The sequence below is a fragment of the Physella acuta genome, unplaced genomic scaffold (genome assembly GCF_028476545.2).
Source record: "Physella acuta isolate Inbredline_101_S28 unplaced genomic scaffold, ASM2847654v3 ptg000247l, whole genome shotgun sequence".
Lineage (NCBI taxonomy): Eukaryota > Metazoa > Mollusca > Gastropoda > Physidae > Physella > Physella acuta.
The window spans coordinates 1-18,357 of record NW_026731766.1 but is presented as its reverse complement, the minus strand read 5'-3'; the positions used below and the strand labels follow the sequence as shown (position 1 = coordinate 18,357).

Genomic DNA, 18,357 nt, shown 5'->3' with positions numbered 1-18,357 from the left:
CTGGCAAAAGCAATGGGTCTGTCACCCTTCTCATCCATGTGGGACAAGACTGCTCCTACACCATCCGGTGAAGCATCACATGTTAATATAAGTCTTTTCCCTGGGTCATAGTGAGTTAGTAAGGTGTCAGAAGACAAAGCCTCTTTTGCTGTATTAAAAGCAGTATCTTGTTGTTTACCCCAGTGCCAAGTTGCATTTTTCTGTAGCAGCTTGTACAGTGGTGATAGTTTACCAGACAGATTTCCTATGAACTTTGCATAATAATTTATCAAGCCCAAAAAAGCTCTTAGTTGTTGGGTATTTTCAGGTTTGGGTGCTTCTTTAATGGCTTTTGTTTTCTCAGGTTGAGGTCTGATACCTTGCTTGCTTAATATATAACCAAGAAAACTAATTTCTGTCAGCATGAATTGACATTTATCTTTGTTTATCTTTAAACCTTTTTCACCAACAATTTTCAAGACTTTATCTAGTGTTTTAAGATGTTCAGTGTCATTCTTACCAGTTATGTACACATTGTCAAAGTACACACAAACATTTGGAATATCCTTAAAAATACTGTCCATGACAGCTTGGAAAATTCCAGGGCTAGATGATATGCCAAAACATAGTCTTTCATATTGGTAGAGTCCTTTATGTGTGTTTATTGTCGTATAGACTTTTGAATCTGGATGCAGTTCTAGTTGAGTGTAAGCATGACTAAAGTCTAATTCAGTGAATTTGTCTCCTCCTGCCAAATTCAAAGAAATTTCCTCAATGTTAGGTATAGGGTACCTATTTAGCTCTATTTGCTAATTCAGTGTAGTTTTATAATCTCCACAAATTCTTATAGAACCATCCTTCTTTAACACTGGCACAATGGGTGTCGCCCAATCGGAATAGTCTACCTTCTTTATAATGCCATTAGATTCCAATCTACTTAGCTCATTTTCAATTTTATTCCTCATTGCATAAGGTGGAACTCTAGCTTTGCAGTATCTTGGATTTGTGTCTTTAATGCTTAACTTCACTGTTCTATCATTTAGTAATCCTGGATTACCAAAAACACATTTATTTTCAGAAATTACTTTATCTAGTGAAGTAAGACTAGATTCTTTTACATTCTTCAATGAACAAATACTCTCCCAATTTAACTTAAGATCACTTAACCAGTTCCTACCTAGTAATGGCGGTCCATTTCCTTCAACCACAAGAAGAGGAAGTTTAACACTTTGACCATTATAACTTACATGAACCATACACTCTCCTATTACCGGAACATTGTCACCAGTGTATGTTGTTAGACACTTGTGACATGGCTGTAGAGGCACTGATCCTCCTATGACAGCGTCAAAATCTTTCTTTGTTATGATTGTTAGAGATGCTCCAGTGTCCAGTTGGAAGCTGATGCTCTTACCGTTGATATTAACTGGTACATTGATGGGAGCATGACTTATTGATTTCACAGAGAATAGGTTGAAATCCGGCTGCGAATCAATTTGAGCATTTTCACAGGTAGAGTGGTTCATTGGTTGGGTTAGGTAGTCTTGGTGAGAGTTAACATAGTGCTGCTTTTGGTTGCGGTACTGTCTTGACTGGCTAGATTTAGCAACAGACGAAGACTTTGCAAAGCAGGCCTTAGCAATGTGACCTTGCTTACCGCACTTATAACAAGTTGCAGACTTGAACTTGCACTGATGAGATGCATGGGGACCTTTGCATCGATGACATTTTTGATAATTATCACTAGATTTAGATCTAGGATTTGAACGAGCAGGCTGTTTAGCATAAGTTGGAATGCTCTGTTGGGGTTGATGTTTATTGACTAACCTGCTGTTTACTGCATGGATCTCTGAAGGTGCTAAGGATCTCGCCGCCTCTGATGACTGCTGGATTGAAGTTGCAAGTTGTATTGCTTTTTCTAATTTTAGATCTGACTCGAGCAGCAACTTTCTTTGAATATCAGGGCTGTTTACACCTGTCACAAACTTTTCACATAATCTGTCAGACAGCGTGTCGCCGAATTCACAAAATCTACTTAAATGACGTAAAGCAGCAACATATTCTGTTATTGACTCGTTTGGTTGACGAGTCCTACTGTCAAATCTAGCTCTACATAAAAACTTTGATGGGGTAGGCGCATGGTGGTCTGTTAGCAATTTGCTCAGCTCGTTAAAGCTCTTGGTATCTGGACTAGCTGGTGCGCATAAGTCCTTTAGTAGCCTGAATTGTTGAGGCCCTATGACTGTTAACAAAACAGCTCTCTTTTTGGCTTCTATCGTCACGTCGTTAGCTTCTAGGTAAAAGCTTAACCTCTCTAGGTAATCTTGAATGATTTCATCATTCGCATCAAATTCTTTTATTTGGCCATACAGCGCCATAATTCTAGAAATAATTAGCTAATAAGCTCTAGCAAACCTCTTTTTTGCGTAAGTAGGTGCTCTTTCTAGTAGATGTTTATCCTTCGTCGCCAGTTATAATAGATTGACGACAGAAGCCTGTGGTTGTATATAACACATTTATTGGGTCTAACTACCACGATGGTAACACACAGAGAGGACGGAAGGAAGTACACAAGGGACATCACTCAAGATAACAATATTATAAATATAACTAATACAGAAGAGTGAGTTCCCTTGACCTCACAATTATTTCAATCTATTACATTAACCTTCTGTTATAAAGTTGAGAAGATATATTCATGCACTTAATTTCAAAAGTTATAAATTAATACTGATATACTGTTTTACCATATAAACATGAAAATACCATAAATTAAATATTATATATGAAAAAACCTTCAGTGTAAATTTTATTTGTAATATATTAAAGTATTTCAGATACCTCCACTTCACCTCACATTTTATTATTATTATTACTATTGAAAATGTGTATTAAAAGAGCATATAATATGGAGGAAGGGTGTATTTATTCTCTTGCCTTATTGATAAAGAGCTCTTCCACTAAGAAAGCCAAGCTGTCTGCAACAATTTCATCATTCCCCCTGGCATAGAAGGCAACTATATGAGCAGTTGGTGCCATTAGTGGTGTGATTGTTAGCTTGAAAGTGAACTTCTTTTGACCATTCCCATTGGTTGTACCAGTAGCTGCTTTAGAACCTCTAGAAAAAACCTGAAATTTTTCAAAACCAATTTTTGAATCATACAAATGCAGAAGATTAATAATAAAAAAAATCACATTAAAAGTTAGAATTATTGTAATAAATGGTTTTTAATAAACTGACCTCATAAGAAACTTGATTCAAGGGTTCTGTCCCTTCTACTTGGAATGTCACTTGGTCACCAGACTAGGAAATAGAAAAAAAATATTTGTCAATAAATGAAGAATTCTAGCAGTAGAATGCTAGAGAATTGTTCACCTAAATATCCGTTTTCCTAGCTTAAGAGTAAGCCTCAGTGTGCTTAAGAACAATTAAGAGATAAAAATTTAAAAACAACGGAAAAATGTTTTTATTGTATAATTAATCATAAAAATACATAAAAATTATAAAACTCTTTTTAAAATTGACAATGTCTTTAGCGGATTTTTTCTTTAGGAAAGAAAATTTAATTTTTTTTAATAGCCAACACTATCAAAACGAAACTTACTTTCACTTTTGAATCCAGCAAAGTTAAAGAAAGATAGTTGTTACTTTTTGAGTAGGTCTTCTCAATAGTTCTAGAAACTGAAAGTTTGTTGTAGGTTACCTGCAAATATTTTACAGCAAATGTCAGGGTGGTTCACTTTTTGCTGTAGGTCTTATAATAATTTTTGTAGCTTTCGTTTTTCATAAAGATACAATTATCCTTCCATTAATTTTAAATTAATACAGCCTATCAATGTAAAGAAAAGCTTGCTACACCTAAAATTTAATTAGCAACAAAGTTAACTCTCTTATTAAGATAATTAACAAAACTATATGATTATTAATTAGTGTAACCCAATTTTAAAAATATCAGACAACAATATCATTGCTTAAGAATTAATACTTTGATTGTAAAACAATGCTAACTATTTAATTAATTAAGTTTATATTACCATATCACAAATATCAACCATACTTATAAACAAATAAATAACAAAATGAGCCTTTAAAAAAGAATACCTTGATTGTAATACTTGTAGCATTGCTAGGGATATCAATATCAATAGGCAATACGCCACTGGCTGGGAGGGTCAGATTTTTGCCTGGAAGTGGGTAGGTTCCAGAAAAAAATCCAGTGTCATAGAGAGATTGGTCTGGGACTGTTTGCCGATAGTTGACATATGTATACGCTGATACAACAGAATTATTTTCTGTTGGTGGCATGTTATCTGGAGTAGCAACTTGGATCTGAAAAAATGGGTGTGGGAGAAAAAAATTGCAGACTATACACTGGTTTGAAACAAAAACGTCTATTATTATTAAAATGCTATTTTCCTTATAAGTGTTTAAATTTGTTACAAGCAGCCTATGTGTCAAAAGGCCACAGAATGGTCACCATTACAAATTAAAGTTTATTACATTTATAATAAATATTTCTGATATTATATATTAAAATTCAATTTGATAAATGTTACTTATCAAATACATGAGGGTTAGCCAAATATATAACAATTAATTTGCAAAAAAATTGTGATAGTAATTAAATATTTTCTCAGCTTCTTTGGTGATGTGTATTTAAAACAGTCGTGCTGGAGAAATATCTCCAAACAAATCATTTTGTAATGACCATATTTACTTTTTGTAATTTGTTAGTCATAAAATTTCTTCACAATTTACAAAACATAGAAGTAATCTACAGATAGTTATTCTCTTATCTGGCCAATAAAAAATAAACAATAAGTTTTTTTTTTAAATCAAGCTTCTGTTCTAGTCATGAAATTGTAAACAAAGACCTAACATAAATTTATCTTCCTCTTCAGTGCTTATTAAAATTACAAATGTTGTGCTAAATAGTTTTGTACTGTGAAAATGCTACTGGGTAATAAGTGTTGTAACTTACAAATGCTGTGTACTTAATTAAATACAAATGCTGTGTTGTGAAGTATTGTAATGTACAAATACTGGGTTCTAAACAAACTTAATTAAGTACAAATGCTGTAGGCTAAAGTATTTAACTTACAAATGCAGTGTAGAGAAGCCCAGCTTTGAATACACTGGGAGTTGTGTCAAGGAACTTGAGTTCGTATTTGTTGTCATAAAATTTGATCACACTGCTGCCATTGAGACGGACACCTATAAACATAGAATTCCATTTACGATGTTGATATTTAGTTTTCATCTTTATTTTTTTGGATATTAACAGCTTAGAAAAATTCAAAAGTTACCTGTTGTAGTTTCTTTTACAAAAGCAGTGACCATGACCTCTGCTCCATTGTAAATTCCTACAGCTCTTTGGATATCTTCTTTAGGCATTGTGAAAGATGCTTCACCATCAATCTGGAAAAAAAAAATCAATATTTGTATTACAATTTGTAAATAAGGGTTTGTATTGCTATTAATAATATTTATAGGCTATCCATCATTAAGAAAAAATTCTACACGATTCTTTATTTTTAAAAAACAATAAATCTATAATTTAAACTGCCATTTATGTTTTAATTATTATTTTATTTATCTGTACTTATGTATTTCTTAAAATAGTAATTTTTTTGAAAAATTGGATTATTAATAGTGTAGTCACTATAATTAAACATTAAAATTGTTGTTGAATCCTCTTTTTTTTAAAGTAGCTCCTTTGAATTTTTTAAGCAAAGATTGATTGAAATCTGCACTGGTCCCATGGTAGAGAATGTAAAATTACAAAATAATTTCATTAGCCTTTTAAAACTTTTACATTTGTATTGCCATCAGGATATGAAAATAAGGTCCTAAAGGTCTTTTTAAAAAGGTTCTCAACAAACATGGGAAAATGATGCTGATGACATTTACCTCAAAAGTGATCTGTGTTGTCTTTGGTTCATTGCCACAACTGTACAAGCCTGGTACAATCGTAGGTCCTACATGGAGCTCAACGGTGCCAATAACAGGCTGCCCGAATGTGTATCTGGATCAGACATTTTAAAGTTAGTTTTTATAGGTGTTTTAGATTTTTAAAATGTGTATGCAGAATAGACTCTGAGAAGTCAGTTTAATATGAGACGGAAAAGAAATTTTACATCTAGAATAAATTTTTTTTAAATCAATTTTTAAAGTGACATTACAGAGAAAATATGCACAGCAGAGAAAATGTATAGGCTTATACTGAATAGACAGATTTTGTAAGTGATGTTAATAAAGGACATGGGAAGGTTAACATTTAATAATTAAATCAATTAATTTAAATAAATACATAAGAAAAATCATTTAACTAAGGGCAGATAAAACCCAAGGGATGCAACTCAATGATTTAAAAATTTATTCTTTTAAATGGTAACAGTATGCTTAAATCAGTTTAGTAAAAAATTATTCCTGCTGTTGTTTCATGAGTTATTTTTATGTTAACTTCACTGAATATTTGCTGTTTTCCGGGAACAGTAATAATCAATATGTCAATTCTCTAAATAGTCTTATGTTGAGTAGCATTAAGATTTTATTTCAACAGTAATTTTAATGTTTTGTAAAATTGTATTCATATTTGTAACTTTTTAAATTTCTAGTGCTATATACAGTAAACTGTTTACACTTTTAAACACTAGCATAACATATTAGACAGCCTATTAGAATTTAGCAGCATGAACTTTGCATGGTTGTAAGAAAGAAGCAGATCCATTATTATGAAGACGAAAACATTGAATATGCAATCTACAGTAATGTTTACATAGCCAACATGAGGTAACTTAGAACTTACTTTGCTTTGACAGATCCAGTAAGGAGTGTATCACTAACAATGCCATAAGGTGGGAGTATTACACTAACTTCAAATCTGGGCAAATCTATTCAAATAAATAAATAATGACTGTACAACACTCTGCCTTATGAGATTTTAAGACCAAATTTTTATTGTGCTTAATTTAAAAATGAGTGTTAAAAAAAACAAGTCTTACTGTAATCCAAAACATCAAAACTCATGCTCTCACTGTCTGATGTGTCCTGTAAAGAATTTAAATACACTTTTATAGAACTTAATAATTTCAATAATGAAAAAGTTATAATATCTACTCTGTCACTCCAAATTAAACACAGCTATTTCCCATATGGTGACTTTTAAAACAAAATGAAATTTATACACTGTATTTTCCCATTATTAAAGAGAAATAATAGAAATTAAAACATAAAATTAATCATTCAAGTAAAGTAAGCAATAACAATACCTTTGGGTAATTAAAAAAAATACATTTAAGAAGTAATTCTTCAAAAAAAAACTTAAACATGGAAATGTAATCATGGAACTACTAACACTGAGCTTAACAGAAATTCTCCATGTCCCGTACATAGGCTGGTCACTAAGTTCAAGGCTGTTCTCCACAACACCCTTCAATGACTTCAAGTTTTTGTAAATTTTTATTTTGTTGTTATTTGGGTCCTGAAAAAAAATGGAAGCTTTCTCTTGTTGTATTAAGACTGTGAAGGGTAATCTATAATTTCTGGTTTTACAGTGTTTGGATCAATTTGTGAAAGGTGATAAAATAAAATAAGTTTTTCAATAGCTATAGTTGAAAAACATCTGGCCACATGGGGAATAGTTGAAAGGATCTGGCTAAAAATATTTATTTATATTTAGTCATGTGTCTGGGAAAACTGGTGGATGGATGAGGGGGGGGTTTGAAGCATTCATCACTCATATCTTGTTTTAATTGATATTTGTTATTTTATAAAAAAAAATTTAAATCTAGTTCAGCCAGACCCTTTCTTCTCGACTCATCACCCCCCCCCCCCCCCCCCCCCACTTCCCCCACCCCCCAAACCTAGCTCCATAGATTAAAAAAATCAGCCTGCTATTACATATGCTAACATAAGTTAACATTCAATATGGAACAAATCAAGTAACACTCAACATGGAACAGAATGGTAGGTGCAACAGAGCTCTAAATGATTATTTCTTTTACAAGGCTAATACCAACTTTAATTAGTTAATTCATTTAGAAAGGGCAAATATTATCAGTACTCTAAATTAAAATTGTCTCAGAGGGATGGGTGTTTTAGAACAGTTGAGAGATGCACAATGAGCACTAGCCTACGGACAACAACGATAGCTCACAGGTTAGATTATTACAGGAAGAAAAGATGTGTTTTGATTAGTCATTGAATGTGTTTAACTAACGTTCTAGCTTATGGCACAAAGATAGCTGACAGTGACTTCAATGTTGAATTGACACATTGGAGTGGGAGGGGGGGGGGGGGTCAACAGATAGTCATTAAATGAGTTGTTACTTAAGTACTAGAGTCTGAAAGCTTACAGTGATTTCAGTGTTGAATTGTCACATTGGAGGGGGGGGGGGGGGGGGTTAGAACAGTTAACAGATAGTCATTGAATGAGTTGTTACTTAAGTACTAGAGTCTGAAAGCTTACAGTGATTTCAATGTTGAATTGACACATTGGAGTGGGGGGGGGGTCAACAGATAGTCATTAAATGAGTTGTTACATAAGTACTAGAGTCTGAAAGCTTACAGTGATTTCAATGTTGAATTGACACATTGGAGGGGGGGGGGGGGGTTAACAGATAGTCATTGAATGAGTTGTTACTTAAGTACTAGTCTGAAAGCTTACAGTGATTTCAATGTTGAATTGTCCTTTGTACAGCTGTAGGCTTGGAGACACAGCTAGTGCTCTGAAGCGAACTGATGAAAAATAAAGTTAGATTAAGCATTAATTAAGATGGTGGTATAATTATATGTTTGATGAACTAAATGTTTAAAAAATGTCATAGAAACAGGCTGTTTTCTTTTAATTGTTTTAGCAAGTGGTAGGCATACACTTATTTCTTTATTACTTTTTCACTTTTGCAACTGATGAAATAGCTAAAAATAAACATTTAACGCACATCTTTGATAAAAAGATATTTAGTAATTTGCTATTGTTACTCTAGTCTGAACTTAAGATATTGGGCACTAATCGGTGTCTTGATTGGGCTTGCATGGTTTTTAGGCTTCTAAGTATTAATTAACCTGTTTGGTCTCGTTTATAAATAGCCTTGTCTGTCTGAATCAAGATGGCCTACCTGTTTGGTCTGGTTTATAAATAGCCTTGTCTGCCTGAATCAAGATGGCCTACCTGTTTGGTCTGGTTTATAAATAGCCTTGTCTGTCTGAATCAAGATGGCCTACCTGTTTGGTCTGGTTTATATTATGTCTGTCTGAATCAAGATGACCTACCTGTTTGGTCTGGTTTATAAATAGCCTTGTCTGTCTGAATCAAGATGGCGTAGACGTTAGAGCTGAAGCCGACGCTTATTTTCCTCTCAAACTGTAGCGGGCCACGCCCACGGACACGGAGCTGACAGCCCGGGCACTGGACATCTGTGGGGATCTGGGGCACCAAGGGCAGAGTCGTTATGTTATGGGCAGAGTCGTTGTGTTAAATGAGAGTCGTTATGTTATGGGCAGTCGGTATGTTATGGGCAGAGTTGGTATGTTATGGGCAGTCGGTATGTTATGGGCAGAGTTGGTATGTTATGGGCAGAGTTGGTATGTTATGGGCAGAGTGTGTATGTTAAGGGCAGAGTTGGTATGTTAAAGGCAGAGTTGGTATGTTATGGGCAGAGCTGGTACGTTATGGGCAGAGTTGGTATGTTATGGGCAGAGTCGTTGTGTTATGGGAAGAGTCGGCATGTTATGGGTAGAGTTGATATGTTATGGGCAGGGTTGGTATGTTAAGGGCAGAGTTGGTATGTTAAGGGCAGAGTAGTTAAGTTATGGGCAGAGTTGGTTTGTTAGGGCAGAGTCGTTATGTTATGGGCAGAGTTGGTATGTTGGTATGTTATGGGCAGAGTTGGTTTGTTAGGGCAGAGTCGTTACGTTATGGGAAGAGTTGGTATGTTATGGGCAGAGTTGGTATGTTATGGGCAGAGTCGGTATGTTAAGGGCAGAGTTGGTATGTTTAGGGGAGGGTTGGTATGTTATGGGCAGAGTTGGTATATTAAGGGCAAAATTGGTATGTTAAGGACAGAGTTGGTATGTTATGGGCAGAATTTGTATGTTATGGGCAGAGTTGGTATGAAGAACAATGCCCTCTCAATTGTTAAAGGCAAGCAGCTACCCCCACACCAGTTTCCTTAACTCTATCAAACAAAAAAGTTCTAAATTTCTGAGTTGTCGGTCCTTACAGCAAGATGCACAGAGATTTGTATGTGTTTTCGACAGTGTTAAATGTAAGTATGATTAAATGTTAGGAGAAGTTTAAACTATAGTTTAATATCCGTCTTTTTACAAGAAGACTACTGAAAATAAAACTTTAAAAAAATTTCCTATTAATAGAAGATATCTCATTGTAATTTAAAGTATCGGCACAGTGGCAAGTAAAAAAACCGTATAGTGAGTAAATCATAGCTCATAGCCCGAGCATTCGAAGTGGCCATAAAGTTAAAAGCTTATTGAAAGGCTTATTGGCCAAACACTTACCGCAATCGATAAATTCGAAGTATCACCTGAAAGTAAAGATGAAATAGTATTAATATGTTACATTTATATTCTGTTCTATATCAAAGAAAGGCAATATTCATTTTTATAGTGATGGTTTTAGAGTTCCAGGAATAGAATTTGGATCAATATCCGGGGCGATTGTTTGATCAGGGTTATAGTGGCGATACCAGATAAGAATTGTTTACATACTGCCCTGCGTAGAGACAAATGTTGTAGTAGGCCTACAAGTACCACAGCACAAGCCGAGTGGCGTCACTAGGTCGGGTGTCACCCAATGCTGTATTTGAGGGTTTCACCCCACCACCCCTCCAATATTTTAACATTTTCAGTTTTGCCCCTCTTCTTCTTATTTCTATTATTTTAACTAGATAAAAATATTTGAAAGTAGGCCTAAATTTTACGATTTTTTCAATAGGTGTTACACTAGAAATGGTGTCATCCGGTGCGGACCACACCTTTCACCACCGTTTTGTGGGGCCATTACATCAGTTTAAACTTCGGCACACGTGTATATTTAATCCTAGCCTCTAATCCACTATGTAAACCTATTATCTCTATATTAATACGGATATCTCTTACAACAGCTTGAAATGGCTGGATTAACTGGATGTAGTCTCTAACCCACAACATCGGAGTTGTAAACTAAACCTGTATCTTTATCTTTGAAATCTTTGTGATGCATGTAAGATGTTTTCGCCTGGTCGATAGGTAAAACAATATATTATGATTTGCAGGATATTGTCAATAAACAACATCACACACGGAGGAGCGCTGTTAGACGTTTTGATTATGAGTTAGAAACAAAAAGTATAGGCCTATATTTTGTATTTCTTAATGAAATTTTTTTTTTTATTTTGATAGGGTACTGGACAATCAAGTAGTGAATTATTGACTTTTTTATGTCTACGTGTGCGTTAGCAATAAAAATCTGTTAATATTGAGTGATGAATATGAAAACATTCTCAGCTCACTTTAAATTTGAACGACGTTATGTTGTATAATGTTGTATACTAACCTATAAAGAGATCTAATAAAATATATAAGATTGTTGAGATACCTTTGGGGAAATTGAGAAATTCCCTAAAACATATACCTTTGTTAACAAACCTTCAATGAAACTAAACAAAATATAGAAATTGGTTAACAAACCTTTGGAGAAATTGAGAAATTCCCTATTGTTAACAAACCTACAAAAAAACTTAATAAAATACACAACTTTGTTAACAAACCTACAAACAAACTTAATAAAACATATATAAGATAGTTAACCAACCTTTGGAGAAAGTCCCCGAAGCGGTGAGTACAGGCGTCACATTATATCTGCCTGTAGACCCGTCCCACGTCATAGTCTCTAGTATAGCATCGATGGGCACGGAACCATTGGCCTCTAGGATGTCCACGGACAGATCATACACGGTGCCCGGTTTAATGGTCTGTGGTGCCGTGATAAAGTAGGACCCACTAGAAGTCAAGAGATTAAAATAGTTTTGTGAACGTGAGGAACATTGATATTAGGCTTTCGAAAGCAAAACGTGTAGAGAAATGTATCATAAGTATTAAAATTAAACTCTTTGACTGACGGTGTGGTCGGGATGAAGAAATAACTGCTAAACCGAAAGTCCCGAGTTCGGATCCCGGGATTGAGTTTGTAGGACGCCCCTGAGCGAACCCAGCTGTGATGGGTACCTGGCTCCAATTAGGTACACAAACACATCCTGGCACCGTGCTGTACACACGATCTCCATGTAGGCCGAGGTCATTGAAAAATATAAACTATTCTCAGTGCTCCTAGTGTCTTATGCACAAACAAGAAACGATGATGATGAATGACATTTAACCAGCGGCGGATTCAGTGGAGGGGAGTTGTAGCGATACCCCTCTCCTCAAAACTCAAGGATATATATATATATATATATATATATATATATATATATATATATATATATATATATATATATATATATATATATATATATATATATATATATATAGTTTTATTACTCTCGGTTTGAACGTTCATTTATGGTGGTTGTAAGGTACGACTTACCCGAGACCTCCATCCACCAGCATTGACAGCAGCAACGCCGCTACAAGTCTCGTCATGTTCCAACTGTTAAAATAAAAAAATAAAAAAAATTGACGAGAATAGAAGACTATACCGACGACAGTATTAATTTTTTTTTTTTTTTTGGTCTTTAAAAACTCTTTGATCAGAATAGTAAAAGTATGGTATGTACCAAAGCTGCAATACAATCAGCCAACCCCCCTCCCCCTCACCCCTTTTAATGTTCGTTTCATAATGAAACGCCTATGTTAGAAATGTGGACACGTGAAGGAATCTTAAGGCGATATTTAAACCGACGCCTATTGAAATATTTTATTAGCTGATAAAATCTAGAAGGGCAGTGTTGTTTCTTCATGTTGTTTATTTTAAAAGTAATTTTTTTTTCCGATTGCGCAGCGACATCAAGCGAGTGATGACGTCAAATCGGAAGGCAAACTTTCACATGCCCACTGCCAGGATAAAATAACGAGCTATGTTCTCCACCGGCGTCACGTCGATTACACGACACACTAGTCAAGGGAGGCAATGAAGCGAATGTGTTGTTGATGTTCGGATTCAACGGCGCATTTTCTGCTTTTCTCACTCAATAGTTACGTAATTAAATATATAAAATCTGCTGGTGTTTTTATTTTAAAGATGTGTATCAAAGTACATTTTATATACAAGTTTTGGACCCCTTATAACCAGGGACTATTAAAAAAAAATAAAGTTTAAATCCACGTTACTAGACATTCGTCTTTTAACGTTTGTGCTGAAGAGGAACTGAGTAGCGAGAGAGAGTTCGTATATTTGTTACTAGATAAGTCAAAAAAAATCAAGGGGGATGGAACCTGACTCATACCCCAGGAATTATTAAACAACCGATTCGTAATTTTTTTTTTTTAGCTAAAAATAGAAAAAACACAGCCGACATTTTAATTCGTAATTAATTAGGACTTTAGAAATACGAACAAAAATCTACTTTCTTAGTGTTTTCTGTCCAATACATATTCCAAAACAAATGAGAGAGTAGCCTCCCTTACAAAAACCCCCACTAACCATCCATTTGTCTCCCCTTCATAGTTCAGTTATAACGCTGCGACTACACAAACTAGGCCTACTCCATTTTAGTTTTATATTTATTTATTTTAATTGCAATCCAACTAGCTGTATGATAAAGAGGCAATCTTTACGTTTACAATCCAGGATTACAAGCAAATATTGATATAAAACTAAAAAAAAAAAAGATTACGTTCCGTTGAACTCGCAGTATTTATATTCACGTACCCCAGTGTAACAAGCGTCGTTTATTTGATTGTAAAACAACGGGGGATGCGCCGCCCTAACTGTGTAATCATATGAGTCGTATTTGAAGGTAGGGCCTAATTTTTGTGGTCAGTACGGAAGTATTTTAATTGTATTTGAGCAACATCAGTACGTGTTGTTTACCCGGGGACAGAACTCCGCTAGCAGGTAACTATGTGGTGGGGGTTGAAACTGTTGGCTAGAGTTGTCTGTCGTTTGGGCAGCGGGTATTACATTACGGCGCATTAGATGAGTACCTGTTGGCCACATAGATCAATGTATAATTATGGACAGAAAACTGAGGACGTGGTATTCAGAGTTTCTTCCAGGCATCTCTTCGGCGGGGGGGGGGGGGGGGGGGGGGGGGGGGGGGGGTGGAGGAGTCTTCCGCCCCCCCCCCCCCGAAGGAAATGGAATTTATATATAAAATATAAAATATATACTTTAACAGTGTCCTCACCCCCCCCCCCCCCCACCGCCCCCCCCCCCGCAAAATTTAGTCCGCACCCCACCACCGGAAACAAAAGTCTGAAAGAAACACTGGTGGTATTTGAGGACGATTACTGCGGCCGGATATTGACAGGCGGGTAATTAAGGACCGGTAATGAGGAATAGCATTTGAGCCCGGGTATTTGAAGCCAGCGTGGTACATCGTTCGACTGATAACGCGAAAGTCTCGAGTTCAGATCGCGGGCTCGTGTTCTTGAGTAAAGTTGGGCATAGTGTTGACCACACTATCCCTACATATCATGTCGAGGTCTGGGCATAGTGTTGACCACACTATCCCTACATATCATGCCGTCTGGACATAGTGCTGACCACACTATCCCTACATATCATGTCGAGGTCTGGGCATAGTACTGACCACACTATCCCTACATATCATGTCGAGGTCTGGGCATAGTGCTGACCACACTATCCCTACATATCATGCCGAGGTCTGGGCATAGTGCTGACCACACTATCCCTACATATCATGCCGAGGTCTGGGCATAGTACTGACCACACTATCCCTACATATCATGTCGAGGTCTGGGCATAGTGCTGACCACACTATCATTACATATCATGTGGAGGTCGGGGCATATCGGCATAGTGCTGACCACACTATCCCTACATTATTACATATCATGCCGGGGTCTGGGCATGGTGCTGACCACACTATCCCTACATATCATGCCGTCTGGGCATAGTGCTGACCACACTATCTCTACATATTATGCCGAGGTCACTGAAATAGGTGAGCTCTGAGTATTTGAAGCCGGTTATTTGAAACCACCTTTTATTACAAAACCGGGTGTTTAAGTGCGGTTATTGGGGCCGTGTAAAATCCGTGAGTATTTAGTAAGGTTAGAATCTAACGCAGTACACCTATGATAACTGCCTGTATTAAAGCCCTGATACAATCACGTGATATCCTGTATCTAACAAACATAGACCGATAAAAATAACCCCAGACATCCAACAAATACACCCTCCATATATATTCCATTCAAATTTAATTATAGCGATCTTAGATAAGGTACAATACCTAATGTAGTAACTTTCCCCAGCATACCACCCCCCCCCCCTAAACATCCTGTTTTGATAAGCATATGATGCTAATGGAATATTCCCATCAGAGGCGTAGCAAGGGCGGGGCGGGGGGTGCGGGCCTCACAGGGTGACACCATTTAGGAGGGCGACACCAGAGAAATGCGTGTTTGCCATTTCAGTTAATAATTAATAAAGTCTAAATAGCCTTGAAATAACAAAGCAACAATTATTACATGAGGTGGGGCGACATGGCGACGTGAACGTGCTAACTAAAAGACGCTGAAAAAAAAACATATCAAGGACGTGTACACAGATAAATGTATAAATAAATTATAATTTCATTACAAAAGCATGCGTTTAAAAATACCACTCCCATTTAAAAAAAAGCATTACAAGAGTAAAATAAAACACAAGAATTAATGAGACAATACATTTTAGTTTACAATTAATTCATTTTATTTCAGGAAATCTTTTCAAGGTCCAACGAGAAGGCCATTTTAATTAGCATCCTAATGAGCATATATTTAATTATGAAAGCCGGATGCCGGTCTAATTAAAAAAAAAACCGTTTTAGCCACTTATGAAATTATATTGTTTAAACGTGCAGATTTTCAAGTGCTTTCTTTTAATTTGGCAGCTTGTTTATGGGAATTGTTTTGAAATAAATGGAAGAAGCAAGTATGAATCAAGGTGAAGGCTAAGAGGCAGCACAACGTAGATCATAATTTTTATTTTATGGAACACCGAATGTTCATGTAGCTAATAAAGATTACAAACTTATTCTTACAAGAAGCTGCCCAGCACTATTGTTTCAATCCGCCATAGTTAAGTTTCTGCTTTGTTTAAACATACCCAAACAAAAGATACGGTTGTAACCCAGCCCCACCCCTATCCCCACTCACTTGTTGTTTATTTATTTTGTCGTGTTATCAGTGACGTGGAAAAATGGGCGTGTCAGATTTAAAACAAACTTGTGTCTATTGTTTCAATGTTGGCTTTGTTGCAGAAATGTGTTATTCTCAAACGCGACTAATACATCTGGATTAAATATAGTGAGAAATACGCCTTGCTTAAATATAGATACGTAAATATAGATTACATTCAGGCAAAAACAACCAACAACTCACTATGAGGTGTATTATATTTAGTCCTATTCACACCATTCTGTCTAGACCTCAAAATAGCTCACGAAACTCACAATGCATTTCGCTGAAAAACACGAGAGGCTAAGGTCTACTCACCACATTTAGTCACGGTAAACATGCACACTATCGAGTGACCCTGACCCTGACTTTTGCTCTGACAGTGATAAGGGCAAAACTTAACCTTTGTGACGTAGTTTATTGTACTGCCATATCGACTACATGGTATTTTTTTTTCTAAATAAAAATAAAGAGTTTGTCAATCACGCTTAGCTGCGAATTTAGAAGAAAGGAAATTCAAGGAAACTCATTATCATAATATTCAATTTACATTGTGTCATTTTTATTGAAACTTATTCATTCAAATAAATACAGAAAACAGTTAAAATTTTCGTTTTAAGTTTATTATTAGCTCTAGTGTCTTTGAATATTTACGATACTATTTTTTCAGTCTTGCGCGTGCACACAAAAAATTAGAAGGTTTCCTTAACGCTGAGCTGTCCACATACAGTGGGCAATGTACGAAGCACGGGTTCTCGAAAGCGGTCATCCATAAATGTCGTCACGCTTTTTTGGACGATTTTTACCTCCCCCTCCCCTCCGTCACACGTCGTCACAAAAAGCCAGACCCCCTCCCCCTAAAATGACGTCACACCTCAGCCTACTACCCCCCCTCAAAATTGCAGTTGAAGTTTTTTTAAAAGATCGGTATTTTTTCAAAAATCTTGTCTGAACTCTGTCAAAATAGAGTATTTTAAACAATTCCTATTACAATTTATAAAAACAGTTTTCTAAAACGCGAAATAGCGTCTAAAATTCGTTTTCTAACATTGCTTTTGTAAAATGCAAAAGTGTGACGTCGCACCATCTGAGCCCCCCCTCCCCCTCATCACACACCGTCTTAAAATTACGGACCCCCCCCCCCCTCCCCCATCCCCCCTACGAGTGTGACGTCATTTATGGACGACCCCAAAACTCGTTCTATACGCCAAACTGAGGCAACTTTTAATGACGGTTTCCTGAATGCGTTTCCAAACATGTGGCTTCGTTTTCAAGAACTCTTGTTACTAAATGTAAACAATGCTGGGCATATCTTGGATCTTAGTTGTGGGTTTGTCAACACGACAGCCCAGGGTGTGATGTAAGAACTCGAAGCGCTCAACTTCCGGGGCGCCGCGCCTATGATATTTTTTTAATGCCACAAACATTATCTGGGGTGTACTTAAAGTTTCATAGTTTCATGACGATCGCTTGAATTGCGTAGTGCATAAAAGACACAGACTGATATACATGACGGTATGCATTTTTACACTTTTCACTTTTATGATGTGTTCAGATCATTATCAGTGTTTTATTTTCCTAGCGTGACTCCTTGCTAGCACCTATCTTTTTATGTTTAAACTTTATTGAACTGAACATGAACATGCATATTTAAGTGATAGACGCATAAGAAAGTAAAGCAGTTATTGAAACACAACACGTTCGTAAATCGCAACAGGCACATAGCTACTGAGTAAAGTAAATAGGCCTAGATCTACATCAATTTAAAAAAAAAAAGAAATGAGAAAAAGAAGAGTCAGATAAAAAGGTATAAACAATGTCACTTTCATCTAGTAAGCCGACAACACTCTTTAAGTTATAAAATTCAGCTTATCTCATCAATAAAAGTTAATTAAACTATAACTCTCCGGATCAATAAAACAAATTAAAACTCTTACACATACGTTTAAAAAAATCAACAATTTGCTGCTCGGAAACTAGCAAATTACAAAACTAAATTTCCGCACCCCCTTCCACCACCCCCAACCCCA

General features: G+C 36.0%; 1 protein-coding gene across 8 annotated transcripts in view; it reads right to left on the bottom strand.

The window, feature by feature from the left end:
• LOC131938534 (CD109 antigen) overlaps positions 1-16,691 on the bottom strand; it is a 36,019-nt gene extending 19,328 nt beyond the window's left edge. For all 8 annotated transcript variants that reach the window (XM_059296598.1, XM_059296601.1, XM_059296599.1 and 5 more), the window contains exons 1-16: positions 16,646-16,691; positions 12,567-12,629; positions 11,793-11,980; positions 10,499-10,524; positions 9,254-9,407; positions 8,649-8,719; positions 7,338-7,463; positions 6,985-7,030; positions 6,789-6,873; positions 5,891-6,005; positions 5,287-5,398; positions 5,082-5,194; positions 4,082-4,309; positions 3,585-3,683; positions 3,221-3,283; positions 2,917-3,108 (exon numbers count right to left, since the gene is read on the bottom strand). In XM_059296598.1, coding sequence (XP_059152581.1) covers positions 2,917-3,108; positions 3,221-3,283; positions 3,585-3,683; positions 4,082-4,309; positions 5,082-5,194; positions 5,287-5,398; positions 5,891-6,005; positions 6,789-6,873; positions 6,985-7,030; positions 7,338-7,463; positions 8,649-8,719; positions 9,254-9,407; positions 10,499-10,524; positions 11,793-11,980; positions 12,567-12,629; positions 16,646-16,650 — 1,686 coding nt within the window. In that variant the 5' untranslated portion in view covers positions 16,651-16,691. The remainder of the gene's footprint in view (positions 1-2,916; positions 3,109-3,220; positions 3,284-3,584; positions 3,684-4,081; positions 4,310-5,081; positions 5,195-5,286; positions 5,399-5,890; positions 6,006-6,788; positions 6,874-6,984; positions 7,031-7,337; positions 7,464-8,648; positions 8,720-9,253; positions 9,408-10,498; positions 10,525-11,792; positions 11,981-12,566; positions 12,630-16,645) is intronic.
• Positions 16,692-18,357: the final 1,666 nt, after the last annotated feature.